The 18843-nt window shown below is 42.3% G+C and overlaps 1 protein-coding gene across 5 annotated transcripts in view; it reads left to right on the top strand.

Annotated features, from left to right (window-relative positions):
* SLC44A5 (solute carrier family 44 member 5) overlaps nucleotides 1–18843 on the top strand; it is a 115430-nt gene that overhangs the window by 28517 nt on the left and 68070 nt on the right. The window contains exon 1 of one of the 5 annotated variants that reach the window (XM_072419489.1): nucleotides 10131–10374. The exons of the other annotated variants lie outside the window; for them this stretch is intronic. Within the exon in view, the coding sequence (XP_072275590.1) occupies nucleotides 10335–10374 (40 nt within the window). The 5' untranslated portion in view covers nucleotides 10131–10334. Of the gene's footprint in view, nucleotides 1–10130; nucleotides 10375–18843 lie in introns of those variants that run through there. 5 annotated transcript variants of the gene reach the window in all.

Raw genomic sequence — 18843 nt, 5'->3', positions numbered from 1 at the left:
TGTGAGTCTAGGAAATTGCATACCGAATGTTCTGGTTCCAAGCTACACCCTTACAGCTTCATGGAATCAAGGGCAGAGGTAAGGATGCCACCTGCTCAGTATTTCACCAATGACTTCTAGAAAATTCTGGAAAATTTGCTGACCTGACATAAACATGGAGATACGGAGTTCTGAATTTACTTCATTTGCTTGATTCTTTTTTCAGAAATCTGGGAATTGATTAAATTGGGAAGCAGTTTCTGGGAAGCAAGACGGGACACCATGATATTAGTTGAAGGGTTCTTCGCCATACCCAAAGCCTAACCCAAATTTCCTGTCCCTGCTGCAATTGTCTCTAGCTGTTGTATTGTATTTTTTTTTTAATCCTCAATATTTAAATTTTGGCATTTGAATACCAACATTGTACCTGTCAACTGGTCTTCCTGGGCCACTTCCGGCTTCTATGTCATACAACAGGTGCAATGACGTTGACCTCCCATATTGCCTTGAAGTCCCTTGAACTGGTTCTTCTGGTTTTGTGGCCATCGAACCCTCTGAAGCCCCCCAGGCAGATTTATTAACAAAAATTTCCAGCTTTGATGATGTCACAGAAGGGTCTTCTCTTCTTCTGGTGATGGCCATCTACCAAGGCTGGAGAATTCTGAGTCAGTCTGCATGATCAAGATCCTATTATACTCATACTAATATAAATACTGTAAAATAAATGTTCGTGAAAACAATGTACTGCTTTTACACATAAAAATCCAATGTATTGCATTCAATACACTTATTTTGAATTGAATGCAATACAAATGTATTTTGAATTTCCGCCACGCCCCTCCGGCAACGTCTTCACGCACCGACGTCACTGGGAACTCCCCCGATGATTCATCGTGTGCAGAAGACACCAGAGGAAGAAGAAAGAAGACGATGGACAACACGGGACGCCGGCGGATCAAGTAAGGCTGTATTTACTATTAATTCCCATAGGTTTACCTTCCCCCGAGTGTGACTCGGGGTTACCACTTTCAGCAACTTTTTTCTACCCCAAGTCACACTAAGGATTACCGCTAGGGAGGTTAATGCAGCAATACACAGCACATAGTAAATGAAGTAAACAAGAAAGGACCGGATATTTAAGGTGCAGCAATATACTGAAAAACCAATGGTGGATCAAACACATACCTTGTTATACTTCATAATTGTATACATGTGTGAATTAATCCTAAATTTGGACAAAATGCAGTGGGGGTGCAAAAACTAGACAATGATTACTTAGCGAGCAGAAATAGGGTATAAGGAGAAGTAAAAGTTCTATCCCGACGCGTTTCGCCTATATTGGCTTCCTCGGGGGACTTGTGGACATCGGAGTGCGAGATTCAAAAGGAATCATTGCCATGATTAAATGATGAGAAGACGTCAAATCAGATGCTGGAAAAACCTTTGAAGTGGTGTAGTGTATATCCTTGGAACAAGGGTGCCTGATAGTGGTGCTGTTTGTTGGAGATTGGCAGCAATCATCACCCAGTTTTCGCACCCCCAGTGCATTTTGTCCAGTGGGAAAGAAAATTTAGGATTAATTCACACATGTATACAATTGTGAAGTATAACATATTATGTGTTTGATCCACCATTGGTTTTTCAATATATTGCTGCACCTTAAATACCCTGTCTTTTCTCGTTTCTTCATATACCATACACTTTTTAGGGTATGCAGCACAGTATAAATTAGAGGAGGTGAATTGGTGTATTACACTATATTCTCACAATGCACAGCACATGTGTTGGTCATCTGTATTGACATTCATTGTTCTTGGCACCCCAAATGCACCTTACATACAACTTACATTGCAGTGTATGGAAATACATGGCTGTGTAATAAATGCAGCATACAATACATTTGTGTGTTAAACATCCCATTTAAATTAATAAATTGTAGTAATATACATGGCAATGTGTGTGCATTTTGCACACCTATAGCAGAGACAAAGCCTTTGGGTCCTAGGGTGACAACACTGCTCCTGTATAGGTTGGTGCTCAAGAAGTGTTGTCACTGTAGGACCACAAGTTTGCAAACTGGCAAAATAAAACTCCAGCCCTGAAACAAGTGAAATGTAAGCTAATACTTTTATCAGTTTTATTTTTCAGTTTTGTTGCATTTAATTATGACTGCAAGAAATCTGCTTGAAGCATGATGAGAGAACAAAAAAGACAGAGACTTCTTTGATTTAACTTTGTTCTGTGGGCAGTTCTTTACATCCTTTTCTGGAGAGGCTTTGTGTAGGCGGCTGATCATAGATGGTACTTGACATTTAGAATGCGCATCTTAATAACAGAGATGGAAAATGGGGTGAAAATGCTGCAATGAGGGGATATACGAGGAGTGCTTTGAGATGTATCCTATTCCTTATTTTAGCCCAATCAGAAAATATCGACCCAGCAGCAGTTTAAGGTGTTGGTGCAGCAGAGAAAAATCAATGATTGGAGTAGAACTGATCATGTGACTTTGACAGGTCACAGTTGTATAGCCATGGCACGGATTTTACGCTGATATATATCATCCTTCTTGGCTCTATAATTCACAAGAAGGACATTGATGTTCATTAAGTTTAAATGGACAGAGAATTAAAGATGGCGGTGATGGTGGTTAGTAAAACCAGACTGCAAGCTTTTAAAGTACCAATGGATAGCAGCAACTTGGAGCGCCATGACCAGGGTAACTCGGACCTTCTATCCCTTCCTTTAACACCCCATCAGAACCTCCGGCTCCCGCCGACCCCCCCACCTGCTTACCAACCACTCCCCCACCATTAAATACCCAAACACAAATCTTGGATTTAAATTTACTGGCAAGCAGCCGTTTACACCCAAACAACCAGGGTGCAGGTCTCAGAAGGCTATATCCGCACCCAACAAGAATTAAACTCTTCCAACCTCTCCACCTTGGCCCCTAGCCACCCAGCACCGCCTCAGGAGCCATAATCATCCATTGACCATAAAGGGGGAGACCCCACCAAAGAGGATCCCCCTTGCCAAAACCCACCACTTTACTAATGCACTAGATCCTTGCCTTCCAAGACCCCAACCACCAAAACAAACCAAACTTCTAAATTTACCATAACACAAGGGGTGGGTGGGCAGGAAACACAGCCCCTCCTAGGCTTACTACATTTTATTTACTTTTACCACCCCTGGGCTAGGTCTAGCACCCCTGTCATGTGGCCCTGCGCCTAATTTCTTACGGCTACGGGCCTCCCTTTTAATCTTACATTTCCCGCATTCAGCAACCATCCAATACCAAGTAAGTGGCAGGAGAGTGTCGGCCATGAATCTACCCCACAACTTTAGACTCCAGGGTTCCTTTGGGACCAATGATGTAAAGTTCTGCGGTTTCCCACTCCCAGCCAGCACAGGCAAACCCCACTATGGGAAACCCAGCTGTAGTGTAAATGTACAAGGCACAACCACACAGCCAAATACAACATGTCGCATTTGGAAACTGTGCTCAACTTGCTGCAGCCACGTGCAAACAATGGTTCCCAAACTTTCTTATTCCCTAAAATTGAAGAGTTTGGGACCATTGTTGAGCCTGGGGTAAAAAGCTGCAGCTGACTACAGGTCTGAAATGGTCTTAAAGCCCCATTCACATACATGTGCAGTGATATCGCAGACCAATGCTGTGCATATGGTGTCTGTATGGTTTTATTTATTCCTAATGGCACCCAGTGCAAACGCAACACATTGCACTGCACTGCAGGTCAGCACACCAAGGTGCATTGCACTATAAAAGTGGTGCAGGTCCAAGTTTTGGAGCAAAAAAAAAGGGCTGCCCTAACATTGAGCATAGCAATGCATGAGCATGCACATGTGCCAGAATACTACAGATGTGTGATTGGGCCCTAAGGAGAGACGGAGCCCTCATATCCACATCCATCCACATGTTACCCTGAGGTTCTCTAAGGCAATGAAGGTCTGTTCAGGAGGTTGCAGGCCTGGCTCATGTGCCAAGCTCTTTATTCTCTAATCCCACAATCGGTTTAAAGCCAGCGAGATCTTCCTCACAAGACGGAGATTATGCGAGGCCTGAGATTTCCGAAACACTCTTGGTGAGCAACAGCCAATTGTTTAGTAATATGGTTGTCAGAATAAATATTATTATTATTATTATAGGGCTGTACATTAAATAGGGATTGCAAATGACAGACGAATACAGACAGTGACACAGGAGGAGAGGACCCTGCCCCCAAGAGTTTACAATCTAGGAGGTGGAAGAAGTAACACACAATAGGAGGGGGCGGTATGAAATGATGGGTGAGTAGTGAGGGTTTAAGAGACAGAAGACCGGTGGGTGAGTATGAAAAGATGGGTTATTGTACAGCGCTGCATAATATGTTGGCGCTATATAAATCCTGTTTATTAATAATAATAATAATAATAATAATGGGTGCTCTTTTAAATGAGCAGAAAGTAAGAGCAAGCCGAATAGGATGATCAAGACCATTCCAGAGAGTCGGGGCAGCTCTAGAAAAGTCTTGGAGCCGTGCACGTGAGGAGGTTATGAGTGAGGAAGTCATTAGTAGGTCATTGGAGGAGCGGAGAGAGCGGCAGGGGGAGTATTTTTATACCAGGTCAGAAATGTAAGTGGGACAAGAACTGTGGAGGGATTTGAAGGCAAAGTACAGGAGCTTGAATTTGATTCTAAGGTGAAATGGAAGCCAATGAAGAGAACTACAAAGAGAGGCAGCGGAAGAGAAGTCGTGGGAAGGATGGATGAGTTTGGCTGCAGCATTCATAATAGACTGTATAGGAGAGAGTCGGGTTAGAGGAATACAAGAGAGGAGGAGGTTACAGTAGTCCAGACAAGAGATATAAATATACGACATTGGCATTGTATGCATAACAATTTTATCACCAGTCGTCTGCTCATCTGATCCCTGTGCAATTGTTACATTTTTGCTTTTGCAAATGCCCGGTTTGTTCTGAGGGTCAGGTGACCAAAACAGTCCCAGAGGCAGCACCAACGTCTTGCCAAAGTACCCCAGTCCCACCTATTTTTTGGGAACGTTCACCTGACCTGCAAGCTCCCATACCCAACATTCTCCTTTAACCCATTTCCTGCCTGTTCCTGTTATTGTTATCTGGAGTTCTGCTTTACAAACAGCATGGCGCTCCATCCCCCTTCCTCGCACATGACAGGTTTGCTTTAATCACGGCTTGTTAAAAAACAAATACTGAGCAGGTTGGCACTTCTGATGTTTGGGGGTGAATTGATATTCGGCGGAGAGTGGGAGAGGTCTCGGCTGTGGGGTCACCGGTAATACACTAAACTGCGGGAGTCCCCGGGGAGGAAGGATCAGTAATACATTTTCATATATTTGAATAATCATGCACATGTTATTCTTAAGGAGTGCGATTTAATGATTTCATAGGAGAGGACGAGGTAAAATACCTGATTTATTTCTTACTTCCACTCATCTGTAATGGAATCTGTTTAATGACACTTTACGCCCTGAGTGGGTGACTTGCTGCTTCCTGGAAAATACTCGGATATCATTTTTAATGAGCGGAATATATTTCCTTCTTGATGCATGGTGACGATAATATAATATATAATTATAATGTGATGATTTCAGGTGAAGCAACCTGCAACGTGAGGATAAAGTGGATGAAAGAGAGCAAAAGCCAGCAGCCATGACCTTCTGGCCCTTTCCCTAAACCCTAACCCTAAGGTTGAAATGCCAATTGACTGGCTGCCTTCAATACAGCAGGGTGCTGCTTCCTTGTCCTCCCCTCTCCATAGAACAGGCGCTACGTGTACAGCAATCATTCATTCATCGGTCTCTGGAAATTATGATTTCCAGCTGCAATGCTCTGATGTGCATTGGATGTCTGTATGGGGCTTTAGAGTAAAGCACACACGATATAGTCCAACCAGGGATAACCACTGTCATATCTTATGGGGAGGACGCAGCGGGGAGTCTCACAGTTGTCCTCCTCCCTCCCATCTCCATAGAACCAAACAGTGCTTTTTTACAGCACTCATTTATTCATGAATATTGTTCCCAGCGACAATATGATCCGATGAATGTCAGATGACTAACTTCATTTCCAATTAATTATGACGTGTGTATGCAGCATAAGTGAGCTGAATGATGCTGACTGAGGACATCTAGTGGCAGAAACAGTACTGCAAAGGAAATCTCTTAATTGAAGGGGAATATTGCAGCAAAAACATCACTTTCATTTATCAATCATTTTGGTAGCCACATACAGAAATTAGATGATTGTTGATGCAAGAACAATTTCCAGTGACGAATGAACAAATGCTAAACATACAGAGCCATTGTGCACTATGGAGAGCGGACGAGAGAACACCACCCTGCTGTGGTCTTCTCCAAAAGGAGTGCACAGTGCTCATTTCCAATTGGTCGTTCATCAATTTCCTATGGTGGATTGATGTTGGGGGGCCACTGTACACATGTAAGATTTTCACCAAGCACAACCATTCGTTTCAAGCGACAATCATCAGTGTACAGAGCTTATAACCATCAGATTCCATAACCTTCAGGGCAGCATGGTGGCTCAGGGGTTAGCACTCCGGCCTTTACAGCACTAGGTCCCAGGTTCAATCCCCCAGTCAGGACATTATCTGCATGGAGTTTGCAGGTTCTCCCCGTGTCTGCATGGGTTTCCTCCGGGTACTCTGTTTTCCTCCCACATCCCAAAAAACATGCAGTTAGGTTCATTGGCTTCTCCCTAACAATTGACCATAGACTACATTAATCACATATGACTATGGTAGGGACATTAGATTGTGAGCTACTTTGAGGGACAGTTAGTGACACGATTATGGACTTTGTACAGCGCTGCGTAATATGATGGCACTATATAAATACCGTATAAAATTAATTCCACTTTTCATCCATCATTAATAACCACCACAGGTTACATCTCATGTACATATCACAGCTCTCCGTGTCTTTTATTCAATAGAAAGATAAAATGTTTATACAATATGATCCACGGATTAGTCTTTGTGGCTATTTAAAAACCAAGCCGCGTCATTCATCTTATCAAAGCGATACGCCATCTCCCTTCCTGTCATCCAGATATCAGTCTGGTGCTGCTGGGATTAAGGAATAAATGCCGAGGGTATTATCTGCTTGTACATACTTATTATTATTGTCTGCAAAATGGGTCACAGTGCTTGGTGTGACCCCGGGGACAATCCTGTGCAAAGTTCTATGAATGCACACGGTTATATGTTCACATTTCTGTACACGTCCTTCATTTTAACTTTCAATGAACCATCCTAATTATGCATCATTGTACCCGCCCCCGAGGGGCTTCTACTGGCCAATCTGATTGGGTACTATAATAACATATACAAGGGAAGTCCACGTCCCGAATAATGTCCAACGTTGACCAAAGGAGGACCCAATACCTGGCCATCCACAGAGTCCAGGAACATGTAGTCAGTGAAGTCAGAACTCTTCATCTAGGGGTCAGCATGGTTGACTATGATAGAAGAAGATGGTGGACAGTAGCGTGCAGCATGGTCAATAACGAGATATCCTGGAGTCCCCAGAACCCAAGAAATTCTCATCCCTTACAGGGCCACCTTACCTGCATACCTGTTCCAGTTTATTCTGCTAGCAATAACAGTGATTTTGCAGTGAAATACCCCGAATTGATCGGATAAAATAGTCTAGAATATGGGCTCCTATCATGTACTGATGTTTCCTCCTCTGAGTTTACTGCACAAAGTAAGATTTCACAATGTGCAATAGAAACTGCAGCAAGTCAGAGGGAGCATGCCTTATTTCCTGGATAGACAATATTCCCTCCCTCCCCGGCATCACTGACCCCCCCTCCCCAATAACTTTTATTTCTTTCACTCATGAAGCCTCAGTGTCACTTACAGGCCTGTATGTAAATCAACGTGCCAAGGAAAGTCTTCCACCCATAAAAGCATTTTAATAATATGATTAAGCTTGATGACAAGATGAACAAATGAGCACTGTATACACACCACCATTTTTTTTTAGGGGGAGGGGGGGATCGGAGCAAGTGGCAGCCAGCTCTGTTCTTCATAGCAGCCAACAATGGTCTTTCCTAATCTGTCATTCATCAATCCACCACAGCGAATTGATGAGCGAGGTCAGGGGACTGCTGTACACATCAGATTTTCACCAAAGGTGATGTGATGTGTATGTAGCTTTGGATTAAGGGAAGTTGGGCAGAAAAGCTAAAATAGGAACAAATTCAACTTCAGGCTAAAATTCCCTGCTAGAACAAACCTGGAAGGCAGACAAAGCAAAGCACAGGGAATATCAGGAGAAAGGAAAACCACAAAATGTTATATTTGAAACTTGCATGCAATGTCTGGGGGCTGGGGTTTATGATCAGGATTTATTATTTGTGTACTATTGTTGTCATTGTGCATGAGACGGATCATTGTGCTTTTCCTGGGTTAAAATCTAACGCGTGAACAGTGGTTTCCCAACATCGTTCATCAATTCGGTTCTGTTCATCAATTCGGATCCGTTCTAATGAGGAATGACCACTGTTCAGTACAGCTGGGTGCTGCTCGATCATCCTTCTCCCTCCCCTCCCCATAGAACAGAATGGTGCTGTGTGTACAGCGCTCATTCCTTCATCTGTCATTGGTAACAATCAAGAAAGATCATTTCCAGCAACAACCATCTGACCTCCATCAGGCTTAAAATTAGTTTTTGTTGCATGCCTTATTTTATACCCAGCAGATTGATGAACACCCAATCAGGAATAACCACTGGAGGAAAGCACAGTGGGGTGCCGCTCGTTCATTCTCCAGACTCCCCGCTCCATAGAACAGACTGGCTCTGTGTACAGCGCTCATTCATCTGTCACTGGAAACAATCGAGAAATATCATTTCCAGCAACAATCATCTTATGTCCATCAGGCTTAAAACTTTGCCATATTTTATACCCAGCAGATTGATGAACAGCCGATCAGGAATAACCACTGGAGGAAAGCACAGTGGGGCGCCACTCGTTCATTCTCCAGACTCCCCGCTCCATAGAACAGAATGGCTCTGTGTGCAGCGCTCATTCATTTATCTGTCACTGGAAACAATCGAGAAATATCATTTCCAGCAACAATCCTCCTACGTCCATCAGACTTAAAACTTTGCCATATTTTATACCCAGCAGATTGATGAACGACCAATCAGGAATAACCTCTGTTCATTCCTATGGAGGAAAGCACAGTGGGGTGCCGCTTGCTCATTCTCCCCCCTCCCTCTCATTAGAACAGCATGTCTCTGTGTGTACAGGGCTCATTCATTTATCCGTCCCTGGAAACAATCAAGAAATAATAATTCCAGCAACAATCGTCAGGTTTAAAACCACCTTATTATATACCAAGCAGATTGATGAACGACCAATCAGGAATAACCTCTAGTCACTCTTATGAAGGAAAGCACAGCAGGGTGCGACTCGCTCATTCTCCCCCTTTCCCTTGCCATAGAACAGAATGGCTCTGTGTGTACAGCGCTCATTCATTTATCCATCCCTGGAAACAATCAAGAAATATTAATTCCAGCAACAATCATCAGGTTTAAAACCACCTTATTATATACCAAGCAGATTGATGAACGACTAATCAGGAATTGCCTTCGTTCACTCATATGAAGGAAAGCACAGCAGGGTGCGGCTCGCTCATTCTCCCCCTTTCCCTTGCCATAGAACAGAATGGCTCTGTGTGTACAGCGCTCATTCATTTATCTATCCCTGGAAACAATCAAGAAATATTAATTCTAGCAACAATCATCAGGGGTCTGTGTGTACAGCGCTCATTCATACATCTGTCACTGGAAACAATCACAAAAGATCATTTAATGTACAGCCCTGCGTAATATGTTGGTGCTATATAAATCCTGTTTGATAATAATTTTAATAATAATCCATCGGACCCCTGTATGGGGCTTAACCGCAGATCCCGCTCCTTCATGTTTGTGCTTTCACCTTGCACCCTTTAGTAATCCGCATTTGCTTATATTGACCAATCCTGTGCAGGAATCACATTTGAGCATTTAAAGCAAAGTCAGATTCACTTTCCTGTGGGTGAAAATGAGGCCTTGGGAAAAAATCCCTGGGACTGAGTGTACAAGGTGTGATTTGTGTGTGGGCAGGACTCTTCCATGTGTACAGAAGCCGTCCCCGGCTCTTCCTGGAGCAGACGGTGCCTCTCCTGAAGGTTTATTTTTAAACCCAAGTTAAAGAGTGTTTTGTACGCCTGCTCATGCGCTGCCAACGCCGGTTAATACTTTAACTAAAAATAGTTTGCAGGAGAGGAGAGAGCGATCGGGAATATGGCCATACAGGCTGAGGAGAACTATTACGGGAAACACGGTAATCCATTCACTCTATATAAATGAATATTTCAGGGGGAATTGCTGGAGAGGGATCACAGTGGGAAAACCATCTGCAAATTGAGGAAGAAATTCATACCAAGGTAGTGTACATATGTAGCCGAATCCTGGGGCATCTGAATTTATTCTGGGATTGGGGAACTACAATGCACAGCATGCCATGGCGGCCAATCAGAGACAAAGTTACTGAAAGTAAAAAAAGGCGATGTTGCGGTGTAATAAGGGGGACAAGTTGTGGTTAGTTCACTTGTGTTTATATAGCGCCAACATATTACGTAGCGCTTTATAAAGTCTATAGTCCCTGACGGGCTCACAATCTAATGTCCTTACTATATATAAAAATAATCTAAGGACAATTTTACAAACATCTTGTTTTTGGGAGGAAACCCACACAAACACAGGGAGAACATAAAAACTCCTTGCAGATTGTGCCCTGGCTGAGAATCAAACTCGGTGCCGCAAAGGTGGATGTGCCAGCCATTGAGCCAACCGTGCTGCCCATTTTACCACGTCGGTCGGCTGCATGGCTGGTTTTAAGCTGTGCACATACTCTTGATGATTGTCGCTGGACACGAACAATCTTATTCACCCAGCATGTGCACAATGCTCACCCAACATCTTTCATCAAGCCTGGAGGAATAATAACGCAAGGATGACTACTGTGCTTTCATAAAAGGAGGACACAGCGGGGTGCTACTCGCTCGTCCTCCCTCCTTCCTTCCCTCTCTATTGTGTGTGCAACATTGTTCCCTCTCCTGCCACTGGAAAAGATAATTTCCGGAGATATTAATATAAGATATATAGCCTCTGACTTTGGCACAATGGGCAATAACCCAGAGCCCCCACCTACTCCACATTGATAGAATGGCAGGTGGCTGCAATGCTGTGCATCTGGGGTCCCCACTTTATATTAGCCCCTGGCCCATGTCTGAACCACTTTTCAGCTTAATCGCAATGAAAGCCTTTGGATTTATGCATTCTGCTTGTCATATTTATGGCAGATCATTCTAATGGACTTTTTCTAGATCATAGGTGGGTATGGAGGTCATTTGTATTTTAAAAGGTATCCAGTTTACCCCTTTGGAGACAAGTTACTCTGTTCAGGTGAATGGGGCTTCTTATTGCCACTTTAGAGGTATGGGGGTACTTCTGATGGAACTATACCCGTTCACACATTTATAAATATGACATTATAAAACTATTTCTCAAAAGTTAACTTCTTCTCATCTCCCCATTTTATAACTAGTCTACTTTGGCATCTCTTATTATCATATTTTTATGTTATCTTTAATAATCTTACTTAATATAAGATTATTATTGGTGATGGTTGAATCTAGCAGACATTGGTGGCCCTGGGATGAACTTACTTTTGGTGACATATGGGAGGCAATGTGACCAGTGCACCAAAAACAGAATCTAACTATTATATTTCTTATTATTATTTATATTGAAATTCCATCTGGCGAAACAGAAATAGTGGGCAGTGATTTTATTTTATTTGCTAACCGTACTTTTTGCTGCAACAAGGGTGGGAATGCCGTATGGTTCAGCATGCTTGAGAGCCTTACCGCTGCAATACTGACAGCACCGGTCCAGCTTGTACTCCCCATTCATTGCTGCTGATTGTACATGTTATGTATCGGAACTCATTTTTATTTTATATTTATTAATCTTGCCTAATATAAGATTATTATTGGAGATGGTTGAATCTAGCAAACATTAGTGGCCCTGGGATGGACGGACCTCTGGAGATATATGGGTGACAATGTGACCAGTGCACAAAAAACAAATCAAAAACAAATCACAACTCATCATCCATCCAACTCATTAGATAAACATTTATCTCTCTGCTGTTACATTTGGCACGGGTCCACGGGTAAATGATGATCTGAAGTGTGTGTTAGAGTGTTCCTCCAGCTGACCTGCTGATTTAAAGTCCTGGTCTATGTGCAAGAGCCAATCAAAGCGTCTTCTTCTTGATGGTCCCGTTAACAATCCGTTACAGTGATCATTCAGTATACAAAAGTCACAAAGCTACATTGTTCCTGGTTTTGATCATAGTTTATTATTATTGTATTTATAGCACCAACATATTACGCAGCGCTGTACTTTAACTAAAGCTAGGTACACCCTTGGAATAATTATTTGTAAAAAACAAACTAACGACTATGCACAATTTTTTTGAATGATTGTATTGTCCAGGATTCTGTACATGCTGTAACAATACGATCGTTCAAATTTAATCCACCAATAATGTACACACGCTGGATACGATTGTTTGAACGATGCAGGGAGTGACATGTAAAGGAGAAAGTGTACTGCAGAACAATCCACGATCACTGAACAACCGTACACACAATAGATAGTGAACGATTGTCGCCCAATCAGATCCGCCGGGACGGTTGTTCGTTTCCAGCGGCAATCCTCATTCGTTGGCGTCGTTGTGCACTTTTTTTGTCAACGATTATCGAACGATCGGTCGTTAGTCATTCGTTTCCAACGATAGTTTTTGTAAGTGTGTACGCAGTTTAAGGGTTGCAAATGACAGACAGATACAGACAGTGTCACAGAAGGAGGGGAGGACCATGCCCCAAAGAGCTTGCAATCTAAGAGGTCGGGGAAGCAGCACACAATAGGAATTTATTGTATTGTAATTTTGTATTAATGGGTTTACATAAAGATTTGTGGTGTCGCCCAACACATTGTGCAGTTAATTTAGCTGCTATCTATTGTATTGTGTGTTGTGGTGCCATTCTGGTTGCATTTGGTATTCTATTTCTGCCATAGGACCTCCTTTGTTCCCCCCTTTAATGATGGGGTCACGTTTCCAGAATTGGAGATATTGCCATTGCAATCCAATGGCATCTAATAGACATGTTGATAATTTAAAGCCCACCTCTGGCATTATTAATAGCCCCCAAAAGGGCTGTAAAAAAGGAACTCAGCCTTAGCTGCAATCCCCAATACCTCCTTGTCCCAGAAGTAATTCCATACCACTTCGGCATCGTGCACACATGGTGTATGGATATACAAAGCAGCGTCTGTACATCAGTGTCCCTGTCTGTGTCTTTGAGGATCTTCCACAGTCAGTAAAAAGTAAATATATATATAAAAAAAAAAAGTAAAAGGGGACCCTATAGGGTGTTAGGGTGAAGCCCATATTTGAGCTTTAAACTCTCCATCATCCATTGAAATATCATTTTGGGATAAACTAAGCCCAATTTCCTCATCCTTAGATAACGCTATCATCTGCCATTGCAAAACATAAAAGGCTGAATTCACCAAGCTATGAGATTATGTGCTATTTACTATAACTATCGTCATTTGCAGCCATTTGTTGGGTATTTTAAGGTCTCCTTGGTCCTAATTGCTAAAAATAAGGATCATTATGGCAAATAACGATGACTATTGCTTTGAGAATCAGGCCTAGAGATAATCATTCCTATTTACAAAATTCGCTGCTCCGCCTTATTATACAGAGCTGAAAAATGATGCAGAATTTAGAACCCAACAGAATCTAACTATTATATTTATTAATATTACTGTAATTCCATCTGGCTGAATAAACAGAAATAATTGGCGGTGTTTTTTAATTTTATTTCTTAAATGTACTATTTGCTGCAACAAGGGTGGGAACGTGTTATGGTTCAGCATGCTGGAGAGCCTTACCGCTGCAATACTGACAGCACCGGTCCGGCATGTACTCCCGAGCATTGCTGCTGATTGTACATGTGTCAGAACTCAGGGGGGCACAGTTCACTTGGGTTTTTTTTTTTGTAATTGGATGTCAGCACAACTTTACCTGATGTGCTTTGAATTGACTTTAAAAGTGAATAGCTGCCTTTTGGTACAAGAAAAATGTACTTGTAAAAGGGAAAGATAAATGATATACTTACCTTGCCACATTGCAGGGCGAAGCAACCTTTTAGTACATTGCAAAAGCTTTGCTTGGGCTACTGCATTTCCAAGGTTCTTTATTATTACCTTGTATTTATATAGCGCCCTCATATTACACAGCTCTTTATGTATCCTTTACTTGCATTTTAGAAGGCAACATGATGCACCCAAAGGCTCCAAGTGTTCTCAATCCCCTTAGAATGAAGAGAATTAAAGTCAGCCACAGGATATTTAGGATAATTCCTTGCTTGGAGACTCAATAGACTGCCTAAGCATGCAATGTGGTGTCACCCTGCCTGACTTCCCCAGTGCCAAGAGGTGTGGTTAGACCAGGAGGTATGGCAATACCTCCAATGTCCACCACAATCCAATGTCCCTACCATAGTCATATATCATTAACACAGTCTAAGATTAATTTTTAGGAAAAGCCAATAAACCTACCTGCATGTCTTTTTGGGATTCTGGAGGAAACCCACTCAAATTCCGGGAGAACATACAAACTCCTTGATGTCCTGGCCGAGTTTAAAACTTGCCAGAAGGATAGAGACATTGGTCCTGGTTTATTAAAGCTCTCCAAGGCTGGAGAGGATACACTTTCATCAGTGAAGCTAGGTGACCCAGCAAACCTGGAATTAATTTATTTACCGTCATTTGCTATTTGCTACGAAATGTTTTGAATCCTGGACCAGATCAGTTCCAGGTTTGCTGGATGACCCAGCTTCATTGATAAAGGTGTATTATCTCCAGCCTTGGGGAACTTTAATAAATCAGGCCCATTACCCTCACCTAGGTTCTGCAGGTTGAAGATGGGAAAAGGGGGAGTATATATTTTACTGCCAGGTCCTCTTTAATTGTGGTGAACATTTATTCCATCATAGCAAACAGTTTTAAAGTATAATTCTTAAAAACCTTTTTCCTGAGCCCCTACTTTAGTATGGTAACATCCCTTTTCCAAGAGCTTCCTGGCTGGTTTAATGGTGTCCTCTTTTACTCCGGTGGAGATCCCTATGGCTAAACTCAAGTTAACCTGCACGAGTCCCATTGAGTGTAGTTGTATTCTAAACTAAAGCATGGTGATAACAGTCCTCGATGGGGCAAGTCCATGACACCGTGGGCAATTTTTAATTCCAACAATGGAAAAACTTTTTGGGTGACAGTTTGGGCTCAGAGGATTAGGACTGAAAGGCTCTGCCTGTCATTTAACCTTAAAGACTAAGGCTAGGTACACACGTGCAATAAATATCATTTGAAAACGAACGATCAATGATTGTTCCCAAATATATTCCACATATAATCTACACACTAGATACGATAGGTTGAGCGATCGTTTGTGAACTAATGTGTATTACAGAACATCCACGATCACTGAACGACCGTACACACAATAGATTACAAACGATCGTCGCCCAATCAGATCCGCTGGGACAGTCGTTCATTTCCAACGAGATTCCTCGTTCCTCGGCGTCGCTGACCAGTCATTGTGCACTTTTTTTTAACAATTATGGAATGATCTGCCGTGGATCGTTCATTTCCAACGACAATTTATGCACGAATGTTCGCAGCCTTATGGCAGAAGGGAATAATGACAGGGGACAGCTCCTGATTGGACCTGATTATTGCACCAAAAGCTATACAATGCCTTAACATTCACCAATGCACTTACCTTCTTGTGTTTGTTGCATGCTTTTGTTAACATGCATTGTGCCAAAGCCACCTTTATTTTTATAATCAGCATTAAAGAGAGTTTTCCCGGCACATTGCACCACAAGACCCGCCACCATGACCCACACCAATAAGTAGAAATTTCTCCACTCCTAATCTTCTCTCTGCCTTTCTGATTACATAGAAAACAAACTGAATTCCATTACAAAGGTTCACTGACTCAGGTGTGAGTAATCAGAAAGGCAGAGAGATAATCAGAAGCAGTGATTTGTACCTGGAGTGGGTCATTGTGGAGGGTCTGACATGGTGGTGTGTTAATATACAATGTGCCGCAACACAGGTGCAGTGTTGTAGTGCTTTAATGTCAAATCAGAAACAATTTCCACCACATTGTACTACAACGCATTTAATGCATGTTGTGGTCACATGCATAGGTGTGAATGGGCCCTGGAGGAGGAAGGAACTTTCTCCAAGTCACCCCTTCTCCCAATTCTTTGAATACTATACCCCAAGATGGGCAATCTCTCAGTTAGAGAGGCATTGTGGCTTGACATATATTCAGTAATGCATGCAAGAAAATGCAAACTGTTTCAGCTGTTTATACAGACCTTTCTTTGAAATAACCTTCAAGTCTTAGAAAATCTCTGACAATAATTAGTATAGCTATGGTTTACAATACATTAGCATGAACGGTAAATAAAGACTTGAGAATCAATAGGATACCAAGGAATGTTCCTGACATTGGCAGACATTGGCCAGTGGGAAGAATGGTCCTCAGAAGGGAAATGCAGAAGGGAAGAACAGTGGTCATTAGAAAGAATGCTCCTTACATTGGTGAACATTAGTAGAGTGTACTTTTCATGTTGGTGGTCAGTAGAAAGAATGGTGATCAGTAGTCCAAATGCAACTTACAATGATGGTCAGTACAAAGAATGCTCCGAAATTGGTGGTACTAGAAAAGAATGCCCCTTACAGTGATGGTCAGTAGGAAGAATTCTCCTTACATTGGCGATCAGAAGGCAAGTGCAACTTCATTGGATGTCTGTACAAAGAATGCCCCTTGAGTTGGTGGTCCATGAAACAAATGTCCCGAACATTGGTGGTCATTAGGAAAATTTCTCCTTGGTGATCAGAAGGGAAATGCCCCTTACATTGGTAGTCAGTATAAAGAATGTCCCTTACATTGGTGGTCAATACTAAGAGTGTCCCTTACATTGGTGGTCAGTATAAAGAATGTCCCTTACATTGGTGGTCAGTACTAAGAATGTCCCTTACATTGGTGGTCAGTATTAAGAATATTCCTTACATTGGTGGTCATTATAAAGAATGTTCCTTTCATCGGTGGTCAGTATAAAGAATGTCCCTTACATTGGTGGTCAGTACTAAGAATGTCCCTTACATTGGTGGTCCTAGAAAAGAATGCAACTTACATTTTTGATCAGTACAAGAAATGCCTCAGAAGTTGGTGGTCCTAGAAAAAAAAATGTCTGCGACACTTGTGGTCAATGTGAAGAATACTCCTTATGGTGATTAGAAGGCAACTACAACTTACCTGGTGGTCAGTACAAAGAGTGTCCCCTACAATGGTGATCATTAGGAAGAGTGCTGCTCACATGGGTGATCAGAAGGTAACTTACATTGGTGGTCAGTACAAAGAATGCTTCTTAAGTTGGTGGTTCATAAAACGAATGGCCTGTACATTGGTGGTCAGTAGGAATAATTCTCCTTACATTGGTAATCAATGGGAGGAATCCTTCTTACATTGGTAACATTGGTCTTCTTAGGAAATGGTCAGTAGAAATAATGCTCCATGCATTGGTGGTCAGTAGGAAGAATGCTTCTTACATTGGTTACCAGTGAAAATAATGTCCTCCTTACAGATAAAACATGATATTAGTCGTTACTTAAAGAAGAGTAAACCTAAAAACCACCCAAAACAAAAATAATCCACTTACCTTTAAATCCCGCAGAGCAGTCGATCCGTCCAGAGGTTTCTTCCATTGGGTCTGGCATCCGTCTTCGGGCTGGCGCACTAGGCGCCGCCATCTTCTCGCTGTACGTCCGGGTTCTTCTTTCTACGTCACCCAATGCAGGCACAAGATCAGGTGACATAGATGGGAAAAACCTTGCGCATGCGTGGGATCGGCAAATTATTTTTCTTTTGGCGAAAGGACCCCTTCTGTGCATGCCCGAGCATCTCAGGAAGGAGAAGCCAAGAGCCTCCTGGGATGCGTGACATAGGTATCCCGGGAGGCTCTGCGTTCCCATTCATTCTCGATTTCTTAGGCGATCGAGAATTAAGGGGGCTGTTCTGCACCCTTTTTTTCTAAAAAAAAAGGGGGTTGCAGTTAAAAAACACAAACAGACTTTTATCTTACATAAAAGGGTTGTCTACCCTTTTATGTAAAGTGAAGTTTCTGAGTTTAAGTACGCTTTAAGAGTCAGAAATTGCTCATTGTTCAAGTAACCCAAATTAACTATTGGATGAACCCTGGTTGGATAGGGTTTAGATTTTGCGCTGGGCAATTTTCGGTGTCACAGTGTTCTGTAAATTACCTTGCCCAGGTACACCTTATTTATGGTAGCTAAAAATGGATCTGAGTGGTTGAAATTTTATCTTTGATCATTGTTTTTCTTTTTTCATTTTTTTATCTTTCATGGCTGATGTTCCACTTTAATCTCCTCACCCACTCTCCTTCCTGTTGGTGTTCCCCAAGGGTCAGTCCTTGGACCAGTCCTCTTTTCTCTGTACACCTCCTCTCTGGGTAGTCTCATATCCCCCTTTGGCTTACAGTACCATCTGTATGCTGATGACACCCAAATTTATCTGTCCACCCCTGACCTGTCTCCCTCAGTCCTGGATAAGGTCTCATGCTGCCTGTCAGCCATC

This window comes from Pyxicephalus adspersus, chromosome 8, assembly GCF_032062135.1.
Source record: "Pyxicephalus adspersus chromosome 8, UCB_Pads_2.0, whole genome shotgun sequence".
Classification (NCBI taxonomy): domain Eukaryota; kingdom Metazoa; phylum Chordata; class Amphibia; order Anura; family Pyxicephalidae; genus Pyxicephalus; species Pyxicephalus adspersus.
The sequence above is the reverse complement of the archived record's forward strand: the minus strand, read 5'-3'. Positions and strand labels throughout refer to the sequence as shown.